This window comes from Gadus morhua, chromosome 6 (assembly GCF_902167405.1).
Source record: "Gadus morhua chromosome 6, gadMor3.0, whole genome shotgun sequence".
In the NCBI taxonomy this organism is placed as follows: Eukaryota; Metazoa; Chordata; class Actinopteri; order Gadiformes; family Gadidae; genus Gadus; species Gadus morhua.
In genome coordinates this window covers 23,843,040-23,865,153 of record NC_044053.1, presented here as the reverse complement: position 1 = coordinate 23,865,153, position 22,114 = coordinate 23,843,040, and the positions used below count along the sequence as shown (strand labels likewise).

The 22,114-nt window shown below is 44.9% G+C and overlaps 1 protein-coding gene across 1 annotated transcript in view; it reads left to right on the top strand.

Annotated features, from left to right (window-relative positions):
• The first annotated feature begins 2,175 nt into the window (after window positions 1–2,175).
• The window catches only part of aacs (acetoacetyl-CoA synthetase), a 45,698-nt gene continuing 25,759 nt past the window's right edge, over window positions 2,176–22,114 (top strand). The window contains exons 1-8 of the mRNA XM_030359077.1: window positions 2,176–2,489; window positions 3,719–3,822; window positions 4,234–4,354; window positions 5,898–6,011; window positions 14,576–14,673; window positions 15,214–15,328; window positions 15,484–15,565; window positions 16,430–16,583. Coding sequence (XP_030214937.1) covers window positions 2,348–2,489; window positions 3,719–3,822; window positions 4,234–4,354; window positions 5,898–6,011; window positions 14,576–14,673; window positions 15,214–15,328; window positions 15,484–15,565; window positions 16,430–16,583 — 930 coding nt within the window. The 5' untranslated portion in view covers window positions 2,176–2,347. The remainder of the gene's footprint in view (window positions 2,490–3,718; window positions 3,823–4,233; window positions 4,355–5,897; window positions 6,012–14,575; window positions 14,674–15,213; window positions 15,329–15,483; window positions 15,566–16,429; window positions 16,584–22,114) is intronic.

Sequence of the window (22,114 nt, the reverse complement as noted above, 5' to 3'; positions counted from 1 at the left end):
CCCCCCCCCCCCCCCCCCCCCCCCCTCCTTCCTGAAACACAACGATTCTTATTTTCATGGGTTATACACTAATTAGAACTCACTCATGAACGTTAACGTTAACTCTTGTCTCACACGCTGATTGCATTCATGTTTAGGCTGAAACCTGCACCAAGGTTGTCCTGGCTATCTCCCTTGATAATCAACAGTCACATATGGCGTCAAATTAGTGCCGTAATTCACTAATGTGATAAAAGATGCATTCGGGCGTATTACATTATTCCACACGCGTAGATATTAACTGCGAGCGCGCAAATGATCTCTGCGCGCGCAAAACAGCCTCTCGCGCGCGCAAATTACCTCAGCGCGCGCAAAACAGCCTCTCGCGCGCGCAAATTACCTCAGCGCGCGCAAAACCTCTCGCGAAAGATGTTTTTACGCTCTCGCTCGAATTTAATTTTGGCACTATGGGGGAGGGAACCAAGGCAGGGCGGGCTTTCCTATGATTGGCTGTTTCTGAAGCGCGATATTTGATTGACAGCCCTCCTCAGCTCTCCTCTCATTCAATTCTGAATTGTACAGTAAATGGCTGAACGTATTGTAACTCCAGATTCTATGAGTATAGGCGCAGGCTTTGAAGTGTCGGCCTCATTGTCCTTTAAATAGCTGAAGAAAAGCTGTTTATTGGGAGCAGAACGTCCGCCGGCGCCCGACTATATCTGCGAAATGCGGACGTCGTTGAGGCACGCCGCACGCGGACGTTATTGAGGCCCACGCTGTTGGTGGTCGGGGATTACAAATTTTCAGTCCTACGGCTCACGCCTAGGGATAACCCAATATCGATAGCCTTAAAAGGCTGCCCCTATACTCAAAGAATCTAGAGTTACAATAAGTAACTATCGTTTCAGCCATTAACTGTACAATTCAGAATTGAATGAGAGGAGAGCTGAGGAGGGCTGTCAATCAAATATCGCGCTTCAGAAACAGCCAATCATAGGAAAGCCCGCCCTGCCTTGGTTCCCTCCCCCATAGTGCCAAAATTAAATTCGAGCGAGAGCGTAAAAACATCTTTCGCGAGAGGTTTTGCGCGCGCTGAGGTAATTTGCGCGCGCGAGAGGCTGTTTTACGCGCGCTGAGGTAATTTGCGCGCGCGAGAGGCTGTTTTGCGCGCGCAGAGATCATTTGCGCGCTCGGAGTTAATATCTACGCGTGTGGAATAATGTAATGCGCCCGAATGCATCTTTTATCACATTAGTGAATTATGGCACTAATGTGACGCCATATGACGCTCCCTTTACGCAGAGTACGCAGAGTGCGTAGGGCACCAAGTACCTGGGGGGACACCAAATATTAATGTTTGTAAAAAGAAAAAAAAAAAAAAAATTACATTATTGAATTACAAAAATATATAAATCAGTTATGAAGAGGCCCATCAGTCAATTTTGGAAAATTAGATGTTTTTACCTAATATATAAAAAGAGGCTCGCACCGATCCTGTTAATGAAACATAAATCACACCATTCTGACTGATTGTTTGACATCCTCCGAGGGCGGACCATGGGGGCGGACGCTGTTCCCTTTACTCGCCGCTGATTGGGCACACCTCTTAGCCGGTATATGTTAAGCAAGACGCCAGTCCACTGAAACGGCCCGCCCCGTATAGAATGATCCATCGGCTGATGTGGAACCAGACTCTTCTCGTCCAATCAAAACTCGCCTCTTCCTCACTCCTTGAGCAGAGCCCTTGAGCAACCGCGAGCCAGCTCCTGGTGCGCGTCACCGGCGGGAGGCATTCAAGACTCGCAACTGTCTACCAGGGAACCGTGAAAATTAACGTTGCGTTTGGCTTTTTATTTATTTATTTTTTGAACAGTAATGTTTTCAGCAAAATGTAAAACAGAAACCTAAGATACACCGCCAAGTCGTTCCTACGTGTTGTGTTTTGTTTAATTTAAACATGCAGAACATATTTTTGCTTAAGTCCTAACACTTTAAAATGCAATGCTACATTTTAACCATGGGCAATGACCATATGCGAAATAAATCCGAATATGAGACAGATGGAGGGATTGTACGTATGGTAATGAGAAACGTGGACATATATATTGTTTTATATACAAACGACGGGAAGCGTACTGCTCTTGAATGCGCTCCATAGACGCGCGGTCGCTCGGTGGGCGGAGCTTCAAGCAGGACCACGCTGACAGGACGCTTCAGTGGGTCAGCTGTCACAGACCTCCAAGCCTGCTCGCAAGATAGAGGCGCTAGCCGGGTGATCTCATTCAACGCTCCACCTGAACGCGTTTGTAGGTTATCCAGCAGTGGTCAAAGCCCTTGAGACGAGACAAGAAGACCCCGAGCAGCAACGATGTCTAAGGACCCACAGGAAGGGAAGAGCGAGAAGATCATGGACGAGGAAACCAAAGCGTTGTGGTACCCAGACTCTAAGAAAAACACGCACATGAACAGGTTCAGGGCACACATCAATAAGGATTACGGTGTCGATCTAGGTGAGTTGAAAGGAGAGACGGGAGATTATGCAGTAGGCTACTTTTGTCTTTTGATCTTTGCTGGTCTTGCTATAGTAATGAGTTATAACGGTATAATACAATATTATCAGATAATCGAACGATGCGAATTAAAACTAATTGGATCAATGCATTTACCTATTCAGTATGCACCGATGTTTTGGACATAAATAAAATAAGGTGATAGGACATCAAGAGTCCAGACACCTCAGTCGGAGAAAGTCGGCTCCTCCACACTTCCTCGTCTCCTCGCCTGGCTACAGAGCTCACCATGTCTTGGATTAACCTGCTCACACATCACTCGGTGTCAACATGTCACTTCTCATACTGACCGCCACACGGACAAATCTGCTTTAGTGGTGGTCCACCCTGTTCCACAACACAGTGTACAGCCTACATCAACACTGTGTATTTCTCATGATTAACTACTATAATCCGGATACTGTGGCATAAATACAGTGTATTACACATGATTAACTACTATTATCTGGATACTGTGCCATAAACACAGTGTATTACACATGAGTATCTACTATTATCCAGATACTTTTACATAAACACAATGTATTACCCATGATTAACTACTATTATCCCGATACTGTGTAATAAACACAGCTTATTACACATGAGTATCTACTACAGTATTAATGTATATTATCCGTAACTGTGATGGGTGAGGGTACACAAAGCTCTCCTCATGTCACTTGCAGTGAGTGCTAAAGAGACCCGATTCACCGGATGGAACGGATGGTTAATGAATGGCAACAAAGAGGAGGGGAGAAATGCAGAATGAGTGTTATGCAATGGAGAGGGACCCCAATGCTGCCCGGGCCTAGTAGGTGAAGAGCAGGGTCCACAGATGATCAGACAACTGAGGATGTTTTGTTCTTAGATTTAAATAACAACATTTGGAAACTTATCCTATTCTGTCTGTAACAACATATATTACAGGATGACGAGTTTCACTTTGCGTTACAACCAGCGTTTCTGGTTTTGTGCTAATCTGGCGTTTGGACACATGCCATTGTATCAAACCCAGTAGTACAGTTTGAGTCTTTTGAGTTTGCTGGGTTGTGTAGTCTAAGGCCAACAGGGAAGCGGGCAGACACAACGGAGTAGGAGGAAATGGCTACACAAATGATTGGATATGGATGTGTGTCACCATGTACAACACACTAGACCCTCTCACCACATGCTCTCTCTGTCTCCAGCCAACTACAATGATCTCTATCAGTGGTCGGTGCACAGCTACCCAGACTTCTGGGCCGAAGTCTGGAGTTTCTGTGGCATCGTCAGCTCCAGCCCGTATGAGGAGGTAGGTGTGTGTGTGTGTGTGTGTGTGTGTGTGTGTGTGTGTGTGTGTGTGTGTGTGTGTGTGTGTGTGTGTGAGTGTGTGTGTGTGTGTGTGTGTGTGTGTGTGTGTGTGTGTGTGTGTGTGTGTGTGTGTGTGTGTGTCACATGCTGCAGCCCTCAATAAAGCCATCATCACTCTATTGACATGAGTGTATGTTCAGACACGTGGCAGCTCCACGCTGTAGCCAGTGACCGTGTGGACTTCATGATGCACACAATGACGCAGTGACAGCATGACACAATGGGGGGATTTCACACAACAACCCCAGCCTAAAACACTGTTCCCATACATGGACCCCACACACACATCCATCCATTCCTACATGTCCTCCTGAAGGTCTCCGCCTCTCAAGCCAAACCTCCCTGCTTTCAGGTGATCGATGTGACCAAGCGGGTGTCGGACGTTCCTGAGTGGTTCAAAGGAGCCAGGCTCAACTATGCAGAGAACCTGCTGAAACACACAGACCTGGACAAGGTGGCGCTCTACGCTTCCAGTGAGAACACTCATTCATTCCTTTAGTTCATGTGTTTTTTGTTTGTTGTGTGGCTGTTGGCTGAATCAACAACTCTACCTGTCCGGTCGCTATATTTTAATTGTACTATGATAATGATTACAAATGTTATGATCTGATAATACATTGTCATTGCGACCGTATGTGTCGCACCCAGGCTAGAGCACAGGGAGTGGAATCCGATGCCCCGAGAATGTTTTAGGCTTGATTACAAATAGGCAGTGTCCGCAGGGAAAAACTGTTGAGTGGCAACGCAGGAGTAAGAACAAGCGTCCAAACTCCAGTGAGCATTGTCAACTGACCGAATAACTCATTTTCACATGAAACGGTTCGTTGAAGCGTTGCATAACGCTCCGCCTGATACGAATACCAAATAAACCCCACCTGAGTCCACCTGAGACGCCTCGTTAATTAATTAGCACAAAACAGGTGCATTCTCATAGCGAGGCTACAGAACAAGAGGAACTCAATTCGTATTTAAAAGGGAATATTTATAAATCCAAGGTTTCAACGAAAATATAAGTTTTCTCCAACTAGATTTTAACGTCATGTTAACCTTCATACCATATAATTTTACTTGGCACAATGTCATAATGGATGTAATATAATTGTAATACAATTGTATATCCTCTATGTATCAGAATTTATGATGATTTGGTCAGTTCAAGGAACCCCCCCCCCCTCCGAGGCCAACAGACCTTGGAGAGTGCAGGGGCGTGTTTATATTCAGGAGGAGTGTGTGATGTGATAAGGCTGAAAATTTATAACACTGAGTCATATTGTACATGCCAGGTTGTAGTAAGATTAAATCCTCGCCCACCCGCCCCCTCCCTCGCTCCCTCGCTCCCTGGCTCCCTCTCCCTCCCCTCGCTCTCCCTCTCATCTCTCGCTGACTGAGTGAAATTGAAATGGAGATAGTATCTGTTAGTACCTGGACACACACACACACACACACACACACACACACACACACACACACACACACACACACACACACACACACACACACACACACACACACACACACACACACACACACACACACACACACACACACACACACACACAAACAAACACACACACACATACACACACACACACACACACACACGATCCAACAGGATGTCGTGCAAAGAGATAGGAGTCCTTTATTAGGACAAGCTTCCCGGTCCACCTATAAACGTCAGATAGCTCTTACTTAGCGGGATTACAACAATAGCTCTCTGTCTCTGTGCGCCGCAGCAGAGGAGGCAACTCTCTACTATCATCACCCGTCATCAAGTTAATCAATGATTAACGGAAAAAATTATCTTGTAGTCTAAATGAATAACAAGAATGCTAATATATTAGTGTGTCTTGTCGGTGTTGCTGAAGTTCTGCAATAGCGATAGCTAGCCTTCTCGGTTTTGACCCAATTTGACGGTGTCTCTCTCTGTATCTGTGTGTGTGTGTGTGTGTGTGTGTGTGTGTGTGTGTGTGTGTGTGTGTGTGTGTGTGTGTGTGTGTGTGTCTGCTTGCCCCGTAGTGGAGTCTAACGAGGAGGTAACCAAGGTGACGTTTGGGGAGCTGCGGCGGGACGTGGCCCTGTTTGCGGCGGCCATGAGGAAGATGGGCGTGCAGACAGGGGACCGGGTCGTAGGTGAGTCCGCCTACGCCATGTTACTCTCTCTGTGGAGCGAAGGCACTCAGGTCTGGAGTATCTTGGGGACGGGTGGCTGGCTCGCCTGGAAATGTCCCTTTGCAATTCAGTGTGAATAAGCTGAGGACCTCCATGAAAACATCCCTCTGGTTCGGAACCGAGTGCTCCTCCTGACCCTGAACCCTCAGAAGCAAAGGGGATCAACTCATTATAAAACCCAGTGGGAAAGAACCCTTTTTCTCACTCCCTTAGTCTCTCTTGCTTTCCTGACGTCTTTAATTCAACTTGTTTTATAACTCCTATCTCTTTGCACGACATCCTGTTGGATCGTGTGTGTGTGTGTGTGTGTGTGTGTGTGTGTGTGTGTGTGTGTGTGTGTGTGTGTGTGTGTGTGTGTGTGTGTGTGTACAGTCTATGCAGTGGATGGTTTTGGTCTAACCTCTTTCGCTCCCCTTTTTTCTCTCCCTCTCTTTTGTTCTCTCTCCCTCTCTCCTTTTTCTAATCTCTCATTCTTTCTTCCTCTATCTCTCTCTCTCCTCTTCTCTGCTCCCTCTATCTCCCTCTCGCTCCCTTGCTCTCTCCCTCTCCTAACGTCCTTAATTTGCGCTCTTGTTTTATATCTCTTATTTCCTCGTACAACATCCTGTTGGATTGTGTTTGCTTGTGTGTGTCGTTGTGTGGGTGTGTGTGTGTATTTGTGTGTGTGTGTGTGTGTGTGTGTGTGTGTGTGTGTGTGTGTGTGTGTGTGTGTGTGTGTGTGTGTGTGTGTGTGTGTGTGTACAGTCTGTGTGCGGTGCCTGGTTGTCTTGGCTCAGCAACTCATTTTGAATCACACCATTCATTTGAAGCCATGCTGTATTTACTCAGGGATGGTTGGTGGGCTTAAGCTGCACAAGGGCTTCTTTGCTCCGTCTATGACTTCTAGTGAGTCGGTCTCATGGTTTATCCACTATAACTTAGACTGAGTCAGTCTCATGGTTTATCCTCCATGACTTCTGAGTCAGTCTCATGGTTTATCCACTATGACTTCTACTGAGTTAGTCTTCATGGTTTATCCATTATAGCTTCTACCAAGTCAATCTTTGTAGTTTTCCACTATGACGACTATGAAGAGTCTTCAATGTTTTTTGTGGGCATAGACAGATGCATGTGCACTATTGCATGCATGCAGGCAGACAGACAGACAGACAGACAGACAGACAGACAGACAGACAGACAGACAGACAGACAGACAGACAGAAACACATGCAAACCATCTGGATCCAGTGATGTTTTTTGAAGGTTGGGTATGGAATTCTCCTTTTTGGCCATTTTTTATAAAATTACTTGAAATCGTTATCATAACCCACCTACAGCCACTGAGTTAGAAGTACTGACATGACCATTAAACAAGTCAATCATCTGTGGAACGGGCGGGGCTCGAACAACTCCAGCCAATGATTTCCAGACCCACCGAGTGGCATTGGACAGTAAGTACGTCAATCAAACGGTCGTACTGCACTCCCCCGCTCCACGCGCGTGACCCCTTCGTACACATAATCAAAGCTCGTGACCCAGAGCAAGCTTCTGTTTGTTGTTATCCTGCGGTAGCTACTGGAGCTAGCTAACTAGCAAATGGCTCGCTCTCTCGCATCTGTGTTCGCGTTTGTGCATGATTGCGCGTCTATGTACTTGGAATGGGTGGTCAGAATCAGTGGTAAAGGAGAGGGGGTAGGACCATTTGAGTTGTGTATTTTCAAAATCTGCTGGCCTTTCGCAAATCCCATACCCAACCTCTAAGTAATAACTGACATCAAGCAGCTGATAACACCAATAGCAAGCATAGCACATAACACAAAGGGCCCTATTTTAACGGTCTGAAACACAAGTGAGAAGCGCCAAGCGCAAGTAGCTTTGTGGGCGGTTCTACAGCGATGTCGCTAGTTTACCGGCGCGAAAAATGATTCTTGCGCCCGGCGCGAAATATGATTCTTGCGCCTGGCGCATATCTAAAAAGGGTTGGTCTTGTTGCATATTCTCGAAGAAAGTTGTCCAATCCCGGGTTGCTTTACTTTAACTCACTTTATTTATTATAAAGTCGTCGGCATGTTTCGGCATGGTAAGTGAAGCTATACGGAGGGAATTCTAGGAATTGGTAGAACACGTGTGAGAGATAATAACTCTGGCTACTATGGGCCACGGGCAGAGGCCCGTGACCCTTCGCGGGTGTCGCTGAAAATCTCTGGGGCGTTCACTCGACATCCTCCGTACAGGACGTCAAGTGGGTGTGGCCTATGCAGTGGGCGTGGCCGGGGTGACGTTATGGCTTCGGCTTCTTCACTTAATTAAAGGTGAAGAGGGAGCAGCCTTCAATAACGTCATGCTCCCCTTGTGGCTATGTGAGGGTAACGCAGCTTATATGTTTGGTCCTACTTCCTAGTGGACAAGTGAGGGAAGCTTAGATTCTTAAAATACGTAACAGTCTGAAGTAGCCTAATTACCCGTAGGTGTGGTTTGGGCGTAACGTGCAACCAACCAATGAGAGTGCCAGCTCCCATCCCCTTTAAGAGCCATGAACGCATTTGAATCTGAGTTGATATTTTGACAGCACGTCTGCAGTCTCCCATGAGACAGATGCACATGAATTTCAAACTGCAAATGGCTCAGTTTATGGCCAAATAATATGGCCTAACTCACACATGGAATAAGGTTCAAATACATTTCTGCAAAGAAAACGTATATGATATGCGATAACTGTGGTTCTTTTTAATGATATACGCAATACATTATAAACAACATAGTTTCTTATCAGTATTGTATGCATTATCGTTATCGACCTGTGTCCCCCCGTTAATATACATTTCCATGGACTGTATTATGCGTTACGTGTTTATTTTGCGTGTGTTTTAACAGATGGACACACACACCCGCGCTCGCGTGTGTGCGTTACACATGCGCGCCCGCATTTATTCATTCTTTTTAACACTCACTCGCGGTAAAACAATGTTTTCTCACGATCAAATACTCATCAATCCTAAAAGTTATGGGCATGTACACGATGTCTGTGTCTAGAAAATATGTCTTTGCTGTACGGTGTTTGCAGATGCATTGATTTAAAAGTACAACTTATTACCGCTGTATCATCTGTTCTTTCCAAAATAATTTACCAAGCATGTGTGGCTAGGTAGATGAGAGAAGCAAAGTGTAGGCGCGAGGTGCACAAGCAACATTATGCATGCGCCCTTAAAATAGCATCTGAACAACACGCCACTGACTTTAAACCAGGTATTTTCTGGTTTGTGGCGCAAGTGGTTTATGAAACGTCAAAATAGCAGCAGGGAACGTTTGCGCCAGAACACGCCTCCTCCTTTCGCCAAGCTGCCCCTTGGGGCGCAAGATCATTCCGTAATATACTGACGCGTGGCGCAGGAGGGAAAAGCACGCTCTGCGCCAGTTGCAAACTAGCAACGACACATGCGCCAGTGATTAAGTCAATTGCGCCAGACGCAAGATAGGGCCCTAAAGGTACGGCCACACTGAACGCATTACGCGCGTAGGATTACACACGTAACGCGCCTAACCTGCCGCTTGACCATTGTGAGTCACAAAAATAGTTCAACGCGCCTAACGCGCCTAACGCGCCTAACGCGCCTAACGTGCCTACGCAGCTAGATATGCCCGCCCAAAACTTATCTTCCCCCGCTACTTTTCTTTTGCTCCACAAACATGGCTGAGATCACCACCATCTCTGCGCTGTATTTGTTGTGGGAGTTCGGGGAGAGTAGGAAACCCAAACGCTGTCGTGTTTGGGTGCATGACATCCTCCGTAGGCGCTCATAGCTGTGTGAGTTTCAGCACCTCCCCCAGGAACTCTGCCTGTATGACGGCCGGTTCCAGCGGTATTTTCGGTTGACTGGGGCCATGTTCGATGAGCTACTAGCCCGGGTTGGTGCCAGGATCTCCCGTCAGGACACCAACTACAGGCGCTCCATATCAGCTACGGAACGCTGCGGAGTGCTGCCGAGCTGCGGAGCGCCTGTCCTCCGTCTCTCTGCCACTGACGTCGGGTCAAGCTCAAAGCTGATTGGCTATCGCGGCTAAGCGTCAAGGGTAGGAACGTAAAAAGTTAAAAATGTTGAACTCCGCGCGTAGGCACGTTGGGTGCGTGGGCGCGTTATTTAGGTGCGTAAAATGCATCTTACACGCCTAATGCACTGTTTAGCGTGTGTAACGCATATACGCGCCTAAACCAATGTTTCCCTCTGCAAAAATGCCGATTTTCTACGCCTCTAACGCAGGTAACGCGTTCAGTGTGGCCGTACCTTAAAGGTGCTTGCACACCTCGCCGCACGGCAACCGCCCTTATAACCACCTTGCTCCCGGAGGGGTTCAGCGCGGCGGTGTGAAGGGCCAGGCGTTTTCAAAAGCGCCGAAAGTTTCACCACGGGGAAAGCTGAGTGGTAGGGCAAAATCTGTGCGTGTTCACGTGGGCGGCAACCGCTTCCTGGTTTACAGCCGCTTTTGTGAGCGCCTCCCCTCTGCCGCCCTTCCCTCATTGAAATGAATGGAGGCGGCGAGTTGCCGCGCGGCGGTGTGAAAGCAGCTTAAGGCTGCAACTTGCTTAGTCTGACATGCAGCCAAGTAAATCTGAATTACTTTAATAATCGGACACTGATAATCACAGCAAAACGATGTGCCTTTCTGTGTTTTGCAGTTTAATAGATCGACTTTATGTTTGTCGGCTGATCATTGTTTCAGTAATATGGCGAGGTATTTAAGTAACAAGGTAGGGCGTTTTGCCCAGTCACTTCTATAAGATGGAATAATTGATTGTTCTTATGGCGTCACCGTCACACTGAATGCCTTGACTAGGGACTTTCTCTATTACCAAATCAGCGTATCATCGCGGCACGTAGCTCACTCCTAGCTCACTCTTAGCTCAAGGTCTTATATTTCTACACTGAAAGGAGAGTCAAGTGTCTTTGCACTGTGTGTGTGTGGGTGTGTGTGTGTGTGTGTGTGCACGCACACGTTCGCGCCACGAAGCATTAGCTTAATGACATGAGCTCATTGGGATGCGAACAAAGTGCAGATATGAGAGCGAGTGAGAGAGAGAGAGAGAGAGAGAGAGAGAGAGAGAGAGAACCATGGCCTATATGTCTGCTTGTGTTGTGATTTAGTTTGGTTCTTCGCTTACGTTGACAATGTAAAAGACATTGAAGCCCACCGGAACAAATTTGAATGATAGAAAGAGGGGTGATAGAGAGACAGATAGAGAGAGGGAGATAGAGGGAGAAATGTCCCTGCCCCAGGGAGCTTGTTCAGAGACATAAAGGCACTTAGCTGATGAAACCAGACGAGATTTATACTGCGCACCCACGTGGATTAATCCTCAGGAAGGTGAGGCCTCTATTTGTCCCTCTCTGAGCCGTCTTCTAACAAGACCAGACCCTCTTTTCCTATTTCCTTTCCTCAAGAATATAACTCAAGGCTTTAGGTCCATCTTTCAGAGGGCTATATTCATTTCAAAGGAATTAATTTGCTTCATTAATCCCGATGAAAATCATTTGCCGGACTCAAGATTGAAAAATAAGATAACAGCTGTATAAGTAGATGAAATCTAAAAAAAGGGGATAGGTTCACAAACATTTTAGATAAACTATTCATAAACATGCAAATATATGGAACCACAAAGTGGCTATTCATACGGTTCATCTACGTCACGTTTTCTGGAACGCCGCCATTTGCACGACCGATCTCGCCAAGTATGGCCGCCCACACCGCTCATCTGAATGCAAGAGAGAGACAGATATATTATCGATTTTAGGCTCCGATCCTTATTTGTTATCCCTATTTTTTTTTTTGTCCATTAGTATGCTTGCCTCAAATCAATCTTCATGACATATATATTTATTTAGTCCACAACCCCTCCCCATACAGTGGAGATATCTTGAAAGCGTTCAAGAGCTGGATGGGTGAAGGACGCTAAAGTGAGGCACTTGGCCACCAATAATCTTTATCTGATAAGGGCAAAGTTAAGTACTATATATTTGTGACTTGCGAACTGTTTGTGGTGGGTTACTATCATTGATCGTTGAAATCAGTCATCAAATCATAGACGATAATTTCGCCGGGGACGCTTAGGACGAGTTTTCTTCAAGATTCATTTTGTACCCACAACAAAACCCGATTTGAATTATTATGGATTATTGATTATAATTATTATGGATTATTTTGGACAATAAATGAGGTATTAATACCAATACTCTTTGGCTGGAGCCTGGGACGATGTCAACATTGGGTATATGGAGCAGAACATAGTGGGTCATATGTCAACGTTTTTTGCATGCATTTTATTCATTAGTAAGCTACATGGATATGCCATCTTTCAGAACCTTTCATTACCTGCACTAAAGAGAATAAAAGAGCGCATCCTCATTGTTTGATTGTGGTCGTAGGTGTTGTTGTTGGTGCTGAGTTACCACTGAAATCAGTGGGTCAGTGGGTGGGATCGGTCGTCAAGATGGCGGCGCAAAGCTACTGTGACGTCACGTGAACCTTATGAATAACAATGTGGATAACACATTGTTATCTACAATTATCTTCAAGGGCCTCATTGCAAATCCGCTTCCATAAATAATAATATGTCAACAGAATGGTTCCTCAAGTCCTGAAGGACAAATTCACATCTGATCCCCTCTCATACACTCTTGTAATCTTTAATCTAACATCATTACTTGATTGACTTGTACAGGTGCATCATCTTATTCCACTCTGTCACACATTCATTAAACAGTAGTCATGCTTTCCAGAATGTTAAACAACCAGTCTCTCTCTCTCTGTCTCTGTCTCTTCGCTAATGTTATTTCGATTAAAATATCTGGCGTTTGAAATGAAAATATTTTAAGTCAAGTTAAGTGTTATGGTTAGATATGCTGCCAAGGGGCTAAGTGGTTTGCCTAGAAACACACACACACACACACACACACACACACACACACACACACACACACACACACACACACACACACACACACACACACACACACACACACACACACACACACACACACACACACAAAATCCTTGTCTATTGTTTTATCTTGGCTAAAACTGGTATCCCCTGTATGTCTGGTTACTTAACAGTAATTTACAAGATAGTGAATCATGCTCATTACCTACAGCTGGGTGAGCATTGGTAAGTATAGAAATACTAAGGCTCTGGGAATTTCCCTTCTAGCATTGCGAAAGATGTTAGGGTGTTGTGATTCTGTGAATGTAGTCCAAATGTGGAGTCCAACCAGAATATGGATGTATTTGTTTTGTTGGCTTAAGCTAGATTTCTAGTTGTACGCAAAGCATTTCTGCGAAGATAATTCAAATATAGTGCTTTGAAGGCATTTGGGGTTTGGCAGCCAGCTGAGTCTGCCTGGTGTATTTGTCTTATTCTTGCGTCGGGCCGTCCAAAACCAAACCAAACACTACATCATCACCGGATGTCCGCTCCCCGCTCCGGCCCCGGTCAGAGATGAGGTGATGTGTCTCTCCCCAGGGATGGGCAGTGTGTTGCTCCTCTGAGATTGTCTGTGTGTACGTGTAGGGCTGGGACCAGCAAAAGCTGTTTGTTTGTGGGGTTAACCACAGCACTTTCATTGTGACCGCATGAGCTCAACACTGAGATGGCGGGTGTGAAGCAGATACCTCTCCACTATAAAGGGTTCATCCCGGTTTGATGAGATGAATGAATAATAACATTAAGAAGAACAGTCTATCTCTAACACAGCCCCGCTGCAGCGCTTTTATGGGCTGTACGTTTCATTAGCCGTACAGTTCGATGAGGAACACACTGTGGGAGCCTTTGCTGTGATGGATGGCTGGAGTCATTGACTGTGTCACTGCATCGTTATGATTCTAGCAGGCCTCGCAACCAGAGAACATTTTCTCATTTCCCAGGTCGATCCAAACATGTGTACCTCTCTCTCCTCATCCAAAGTCTCTTCCTCTCTATCAGACTGTTATTTTCTAGACAACAACACCGCTTGTACTATTGGTTTGCATTGTAGATGACTCTGTCTATTGGTTTGAGTACAAATAAAGCCTAAAACTATTTGCCATTGCGATAAAACGTCTGTTAGCGGTGAACAACACACCCCAGGTCCTATTTTTCCGATAAGTATCGTTATAGCAATTTGTTACGTCATCATGTCAGATCTGCTCCTGTATGCCATTTTCTTTTGTTACCCACAATGCTTTTGGTTATTCCCTTTCAACATCATGAGGCAAAATTAATTAATATTGATGTCTATATTAATATTAATACGTATTAATTTAATAGTTAATAATACATTCATAAACAAATAAAAATATCCAATGTGTTACAACGATATGTATAAAAGGCTTTTAGAAAGTCTATTAGTAATTGTGAAACCTACACATATACAATTTGCCACACTGCCGATCACATTTCGACAATAACGACAGTGGGATCAGAGAGCTGGTGACCCGGCCGCGCTAACGTTAGCTTAGCCAGGGCCGCATTCTAGAACACTCAATGTAAAGCGCACCTGTATCTCTTTGTTGCCTAGGTTACCTGCCTAACGGCATCCATGCGGTGGAGGCCATGTTGGCCGCCGCCAGCATCGGAGCCATCTGGAGCTCCACCTCCGTGGACTTTGGAGTCAACGTAAGGACGCATATCTAAGCGGATGTTTGTGTGCGCCAGCGTACCTGTATGTGAGGGAACTTGCATTAGTAGAATTCCACTGTAATCAATCCCCTCATGGATTGATTACAATGGACTTGTTCGACCATGTGGCCTCTTGCTTTGAGTTTTTTTATTATACTGACACCTTTTGGGAAAATATGGAATTGCAAGATGTGTTCATAACAAAAGTTTTTTTATTAATTAGTATTGGGCTTGATTTGATGTGATCTATTTTGACATTATGTATTACAAATAATGATAATTCTATGTAGTATATTGTATACCTTTCAGGACGCTAAAGATGACCTTACACTGCAGTAAAAATTTAATCAGAGAAGTGTTAAAAATCAATGAATATATTACAATGACCTACAGACACAGAGACACTAGAATCATTAACTAACAGAAGGACATAGAGAAAAAGTATTGACTATATTAGACCCATCTCTCTCTCTCTCTCTCTCTCTCTCCCCTATTCAATCACTCACTCATTTCTCCCTCCCACTCTCCCTCTCTCAGGGCGTTCTGGACCGGTTTTCCCAGATCCAGCCGAAGCTGATCTTCTCAGTGGCGGCGGTCATCTACAACGGCAAAACCCACGACCACATGGAGAAGCTGACCAGTGTGGTCAAAGGTCAGAGTCCGTCTTGTCTCTCTCTGGGTCCGTTTAGTGGTCGTTCTCTGTTCTCTGACTTGTAACAGTCACTGCTTAGTATGTCTGCATTACATGGTAGGTAGGACATCTAAGGCGACGTGTGTCACTGACGGGTTTTTTGTGTGTGTGTCTAGGACTGCCTGACCTGAATAAAGTGGTGGTGATTCCCTATGCACGCACCAAAGAGGAGACAGACATCTCAAAGATCCCCAACAGGTTTGTCGGTCTGCCTATCTGTGTGTCTGCCTGTCTGTCTGCCTCTCTGTGTGTCTGTCTGTGTGCCTGTGTGCCTGTCTGCCTCTCTGTGTGTGTTGGTCTGTCTGCCTCTCTGTGTGTGTTGGTCTGTCTGTCTGTCTGTCTGTCTGTCTGTCTGTCTGTCTGTCTGTCTGTCTGCTTCTCTGTGTGGTTGATCTAATACTAAATCATCATTCATTGAGTTCTGAGCGATGAAGGGGGGACACTTCATCACTGATCCGTCTTATAACCAAAACAGAAACTTCTTCAGGGTTTCTCTAGAATATATCTGCACCCTTTAGGTTCATGAGTCATTATTTTATTAATCTGGAAGAAAACCATTTTCTCTACTCGATAACAGATTTATAAATAGAGAAGGAAATAAGAAGAAAGAGAAGAAATAAAATATATGCGTACATATGCCACACTTGACATAAAATCTTCATAAACATGCAAATATATGGAACCATAAATTGACTCGCATGCTGGATATTCAAAAAGATTATATTGAAATGTAAAACATGACAATTGTCCTCAAATCCGCTCCCATAAAGACATACCATGGCTACTGAATGGTTCCTCAAGTCCTGAAGGCGACATTTACATTTCTCCCTGCTCCCTCTCATCCACTTAGTCATGTTTAATCTAACAGTGGTGCATCATCTTATTCCGCTCTGTCACACATTTATTCAATGCTTTGTGTTGTCATGCTTTTCCAAGTGTTAAACAGTCTCTCTCTCTCTCTCTCTCTCTCTCTCTCTCTCTCTCTCTCTCTCTCTCTCTCTCTCTCTCTCTCTCTCTCTCTCTCTCTCTCTCTCTCGCGCTCTCGCTCTCGCTCTCTTCCAGTGTGTTTCTGGATGAATTCCTGGCCTATGGAATGGGCGAGGGAGACCAGTTTCCCCAGCTGGAGTTTGAGCAGCTGCCCTTCAACCACCCGCTGCTCATCATGTACTCCTCTGGGACCACTGGCGCCCCCAAGTGTATGGTCCACTCTGCTGGGGTAAGACACGCCCCCTCCCCACCTTCCCTCTGTAGTTCTCAAGTACATAAGACAAGACCCCCCTCCCCCCACCTTCTCTGTGTATTTCGAAAGTCCATTAGACACGCCCCCCCCACCTTCTCTCTGTAGTTCTTAAGTACATAAGACACACCCCCCCACACCTGCCGTAGTTCTAAAGAACATAAGACACACCCCCCAACATGGTACAAACATGAGAGAACATGGTAAAGTACGGGCAGGAACTTTCTGAAAAAAAGGTCAGGTGATTGGATGAATCATCTGTCCGTCACTGTCTATCACGTATCCCATAGAATCCATTGTTCCTCGTAGGACGCTGATTGTACAAACCACTGCAGTTCAGCAACAAGAGCATACATTGAAGCCTGGCAAGTGGGTGTTATCTTGTGACTCTAACCGGCTCGCAAGGGAAGGCTTAAGGCCCATTAGGTCAAGAACTCCAGAGCCCCCACTGTAATTATCCTTATACATCCTGCTTGAGTCCATGTTGGACATGCCCACACCGGTGAGAGGCTGCAATGGTTTATGGAATGAGTAGTTCCTTCACTTGTTCGCAAAAAAATATGTACACAGTACCTTGGCCTTTCTTCCGTTTTCCAAATTATCTTTTGCCCCGAATCAAACGTGTTATGGTAACGCTACCGTGACGAATGATTGGCTTTGTTCCAGGCTTAAAACTCTTTATGTAACGATTTTACGGGAAATTAACTTCCGGAACCAGAGCTGTTCTGAAAGGGGGCGATCACTGTTGCGCTCTATACACACAATAGCTGACTTTTTTCCATCTTCCAGCACAAGGTGGCAGCAGCATCACATTTTTCCACACCAGAATAAAATTGTGCTCCTTGCTTTCCAGAGCCCTGTTTCAGGTAGCTGGTTTTGAGGCAACCCCGAGTTTGTTCGCTCTGAGTTAGTGGAAACTCTGGGTTTTCCGTTTCAGGTAGCAGGTTCAGCGCAACCGAGAGTTAGTTGCTGCGGCAACATACACCGTGGACCTAACCTGCTCGGGAGGTGGTTAGACCTACTCTGAGTTTGTTGTCTATAAGGCTGAAGGCAGCTCTCCGACAGAAGGAAGTGTTAGAAATGGCATGTCCTTTTCTACGAGAGCCTGTGGACGTAGAGGCTGCGATCCTCAGAAGGAATCTCCGTGAGGAACGATTATTAAGACCCCGGTTGGATATAGCCTACTTTATTTTCCTGATAATTTTCTTCACGAGCGCTATCGTTTTTCAGCGCAATCTATCATTTATTTAGACCACCTTCTCAGCCCCCATGTTAACTGTCAAACGCACCGGGGGCATGCTTTAAGTTTATTTTTTTATTTTTTATCGCAATTAACGCATGTGCAGAATGATCCGCCCCGTGCATCCCACCTGCTCTGTACTACAGTCACTTCAACGTTGTGGCTTTCCCATGATCAGAGTAGCTGACTAACCACGGACCTATAACTGCTGCAAGTCAAGAAACTCATTTTAAGAATGCAAGGCAGAAAAGACCCTGGTACTGATTTTAACCAGATGCTGTTCTTCTCTACATGCACATGCTCAGCATAATCGTCTGCATTGTTCACTGAAGTAAAACCCTTTGAGTAAACTGTTCAACAAAATAACTTGTCCCACCACAGCCCGTGTTCTAATAAAGACAATCTACTTATTATGAGGATTTTTTTATTTCCTGAAAGCACAAAAAAAAAAAAGTCATTTATATTGGGTATGTTTTTAGAGCAGGGAACACTAGCCTATCCCAGTTTGCACCTCACCCACCTATAACTTATGTTCCAAAATTTGGATCTCCAAAGCATCCTTTTGCATCTTTTGAATTGTTACAATTGCATGGAGGTTGGTGAGGGCATCTGGTTCAAGTAGGGCGATGACGCCATCAGTAACTGGAAGAGAGATGATTAGACAGTGCAATTATTACTTGAGCCAGAATATTGCCCCATCTAATTTGCAACGCGCTGGGTTGCGTGTACATATTTAATTATTTTGAATAACCAACCTCTTATACTGTAAAGACACTTCTATCCTGGGGGGTGGGGGGGATCAGAGGAGCTCCCCCCAGGGATGCCCTCAGCCACAGGACGCATACTCTGTTGGCTGAGGGCCATCTCCTCAGCCTCTGTGAGGGCTGCAGGTGGTGGACCCCCTCCAGTCTGCCGGGCCTCTGCATTTTTTCGATTTGCTAACATGGAGGAAAATGTTACCCTAATATTCAGTAAGCGCTATTTTGAAGACACATACAGGTGCTGGTCATATTATTAGAATATCATGAAAAAGTTGATTTATTTCATTAATTCCATTTAGAAAGTCAAACCTGTAGAATGTATACATTCATTCCAAACAGACTGATACATTATAAGTGTTTTTTGCCAAAAAGAAGATGATTATAGCTGACAACCAATGAAAACCCTAAATTCAACATCTCAGAAAATTAGAATATGGTGAAAAGGTCAGATATTGAAGACACCTGGTGCCACACTCTAATTAGCTAACTAACTCAAAACACCTGGAAAAGCCTTTAAATGGTCTCTCGTTTTGATTCTGTATGACACACAATCATGGGGAAGACTGCTGACTTGACAACTGTCCAAAAGATGACCATTGATACTTTAAAGAAGGAGGGCAAGACACAAAAGGTCATTGCCAAAGAGGTTGGATGTTCCCAGAGCTCTGTGTCCAAGCACATTAATAGAGAGGCGAAGGGAAGAAAAAGATGTGGTAGAAAAGAGTGTACAAGCAAGAGGGATAAACGCGCCCTGGAGAGGATTGTCAAACAAAACCGATTCAAAAATGTGGGGGAGATCCACAAAGAGTGGACTGTAGCTGGAGTCAGTGCTTCAAGAAGCACCACACACCGACGTATGCAAGATATGGGCTTCAGCTGTCGCATTCCTCGTGTAAAGCCACTCTTGAATAAGAGACAACGTCAAAAGCGTCTCGCCTGGGCTCAAGACAAAAAGGACTGGACTGCTGCTGAGTGGTCCAAAGTTATGTTTTCAGATGAAAGTAAATTTTGTATCTCCTTTGGAAATCAAGGTCCCAGAGTCTGGAGGAAGACAGGAGAGGCACAGAATCCACGTTGCCTGAAGTCCAGTGTAAAATTTCCACAGTCAGTAATGGTCTGGGGTGCCATGTCATCTGCTGCTGTTGGTCCACTGTGTTTCCTGAGGTCCAGGGTCAATGCAGCAGTCTACCAGGAAGTTTTAGAACACTTTATGCTGCCTGCCGCGGACCAACTTTATGGAGGTGACGATTTCATTTTCCAACATGACTTGGCACCTGCACACAGTGCCAAATCTACCAGTACCTGGTTTAAGGACCATGGTATCCCTCTTCTTGATTGGCCTGCAAACTCACCTGACCTTAACCCCATAGAAAACCTATGGGGTATTGTGAAGCGGAAGATGCGAGATGCCAGACCCAACAATGCTGAAGAGCTGAAGGCCACTATTAAAGCAACCTGGGCTCTCATAACACCTGAGGAGTGCAACAGACTGGTCGACTCCATGCCACGCCGTATTGCTGCAGCAATTCAGGCAAAAGGAGCTGCAACTAAGTATTGATTGCCATACATGCTGAAACTTTCCATGTTCATACTTTTCAGTTGGCCCACATTTCTAAAAAATCATTTTTTGTACTAGTCGTAACTAATATTCTAATTTTCTGAGATACTGAATTTGGGATTTTCAGTAATTGTCAGTACTAGTCATCCAAATTAAAAGAAATAAACATTTCAAATATATCACTCTGTGTGTAATGAATTGATATAATATGTAAGTTTCACGTTCTGAATATAATTACTGAAATAAATCAACTTTTTCATGATATTCTAATAATTTGACCAGCACCTGTATATAGTTATAATGCATTTTGCCTAGGTGTAGCCTTCTAATATATCTAAATCCTATTAAATATTGGCAGTGTTGGGGTGGCTGGGAAATGTAGGCCTACTACTTACATTTACTGCTTAAATATAGTATACAAATATATAGCCTAATACATGTTGAACATAGCTGTTAAATTAGGTAGAGCAGGCAAAACAGCACAATTGATTTGATTTAAATTAAACATTAGTTTACCTGTTTAAACTATATTTTTGTACTTCATTTGCTGCCAAGTCCTCGTGGGGCAACTCGGGGTCGCGTAAATTGACACACACACACACAAACACACACACACACACACACACACACACACACACACACACACACACACACACACACACACACACACACACACACACACACACACACACACACACACACACACACACAATTTACATATTGAATAAGTGGAAGATATTAAACTTTCCTCTTATTTTATTTTATTTTACTAATTTATTTGACTCACGCATTGACTTGTTCAGCTATTTCCTGCCAAGCTCTCTCTCGCGCTCTCGCTGCCGCGGCGGTATTGCTTTTTTTTGTTAAAATGGGTAACTGCTCGGCATACACGTTCATTAGAATTTCCAATTCCGTGGGGGAAAAGTAAGTGGATCTACGCTTTTGGTCCATGTTTGATCATGTTATCAGAGATCCATTGATGATGGCTCTTCATAGTCAACAGGCACGCCCTCAACCCAGAGTGAACATACTCAGAGTTGATTAACCCAACGCTGATCACCTGTTCTGAAACCGAAAACCCAGAGTTGCTTTTCAACCCTGAACTCTGAGTCAACCAACTCAGAGCGCAGGATTAAACTCAGAGTATGTTAAACCAGCTACCTGAAACAGGCCTCAGGTCTAAAAGTTGTGTTGAGGGTTCTGATTTGCATGTGTTGCATCTGTTTTTATGTATGTGTGTTTTGTCTTTGTCGGTTTGTTGTGTGCGACTTGTGTTGTGGGTCTGTGTGATTGTTGCTTTGTGGATATATTTGTTTAACTATGAGGCCCACTTCTCTCTTCACACACGCACGCACGCACGCACGCACGCACACAAACAGCACGCGCGCACACACACACACACACACACACACACACACACACACACACACACACACACACACACACACACACACACACACACACAGCAGGGGATGGGGTCACTGTTTATCTTCGCCACCTTGTTTGTGTATCCTTTACAAACCTCCCAATCTTGTCTGTATCTGTTTCTGTCTGTCTGTCTTTTTCTCTCCTTATTTGAATGTGTTGGGGAAACATTATTGGAATGGATGAGTAAAAGTGGTCAACAGCTTCCTTTGGCATCTGATCAGCCTCTTACTGGGGGAAGTTGACCTGTCCGTCTTTGAGAGCAGGTTAGAGCAAAGGATGTGAGTCGGATTGGTGCCTCTCTTCAATGGTGAGGACCAGTGTTTGGCTTCGGTTCAATTTCTATAAAGCAATGACAAACATGGACGACTGTGTAACCCAACGGTGCATTTCTAAAGCAATCTGCTCCATAATAGATGAGGAACTACCGTTTTAGATGAGTGATGGTGTAGGGGGCTGCTTTAGCGCATCTTGGTTGAAGTAGAATTATAACGCAGTTTGTTACACAATAGATAACATAAACTAT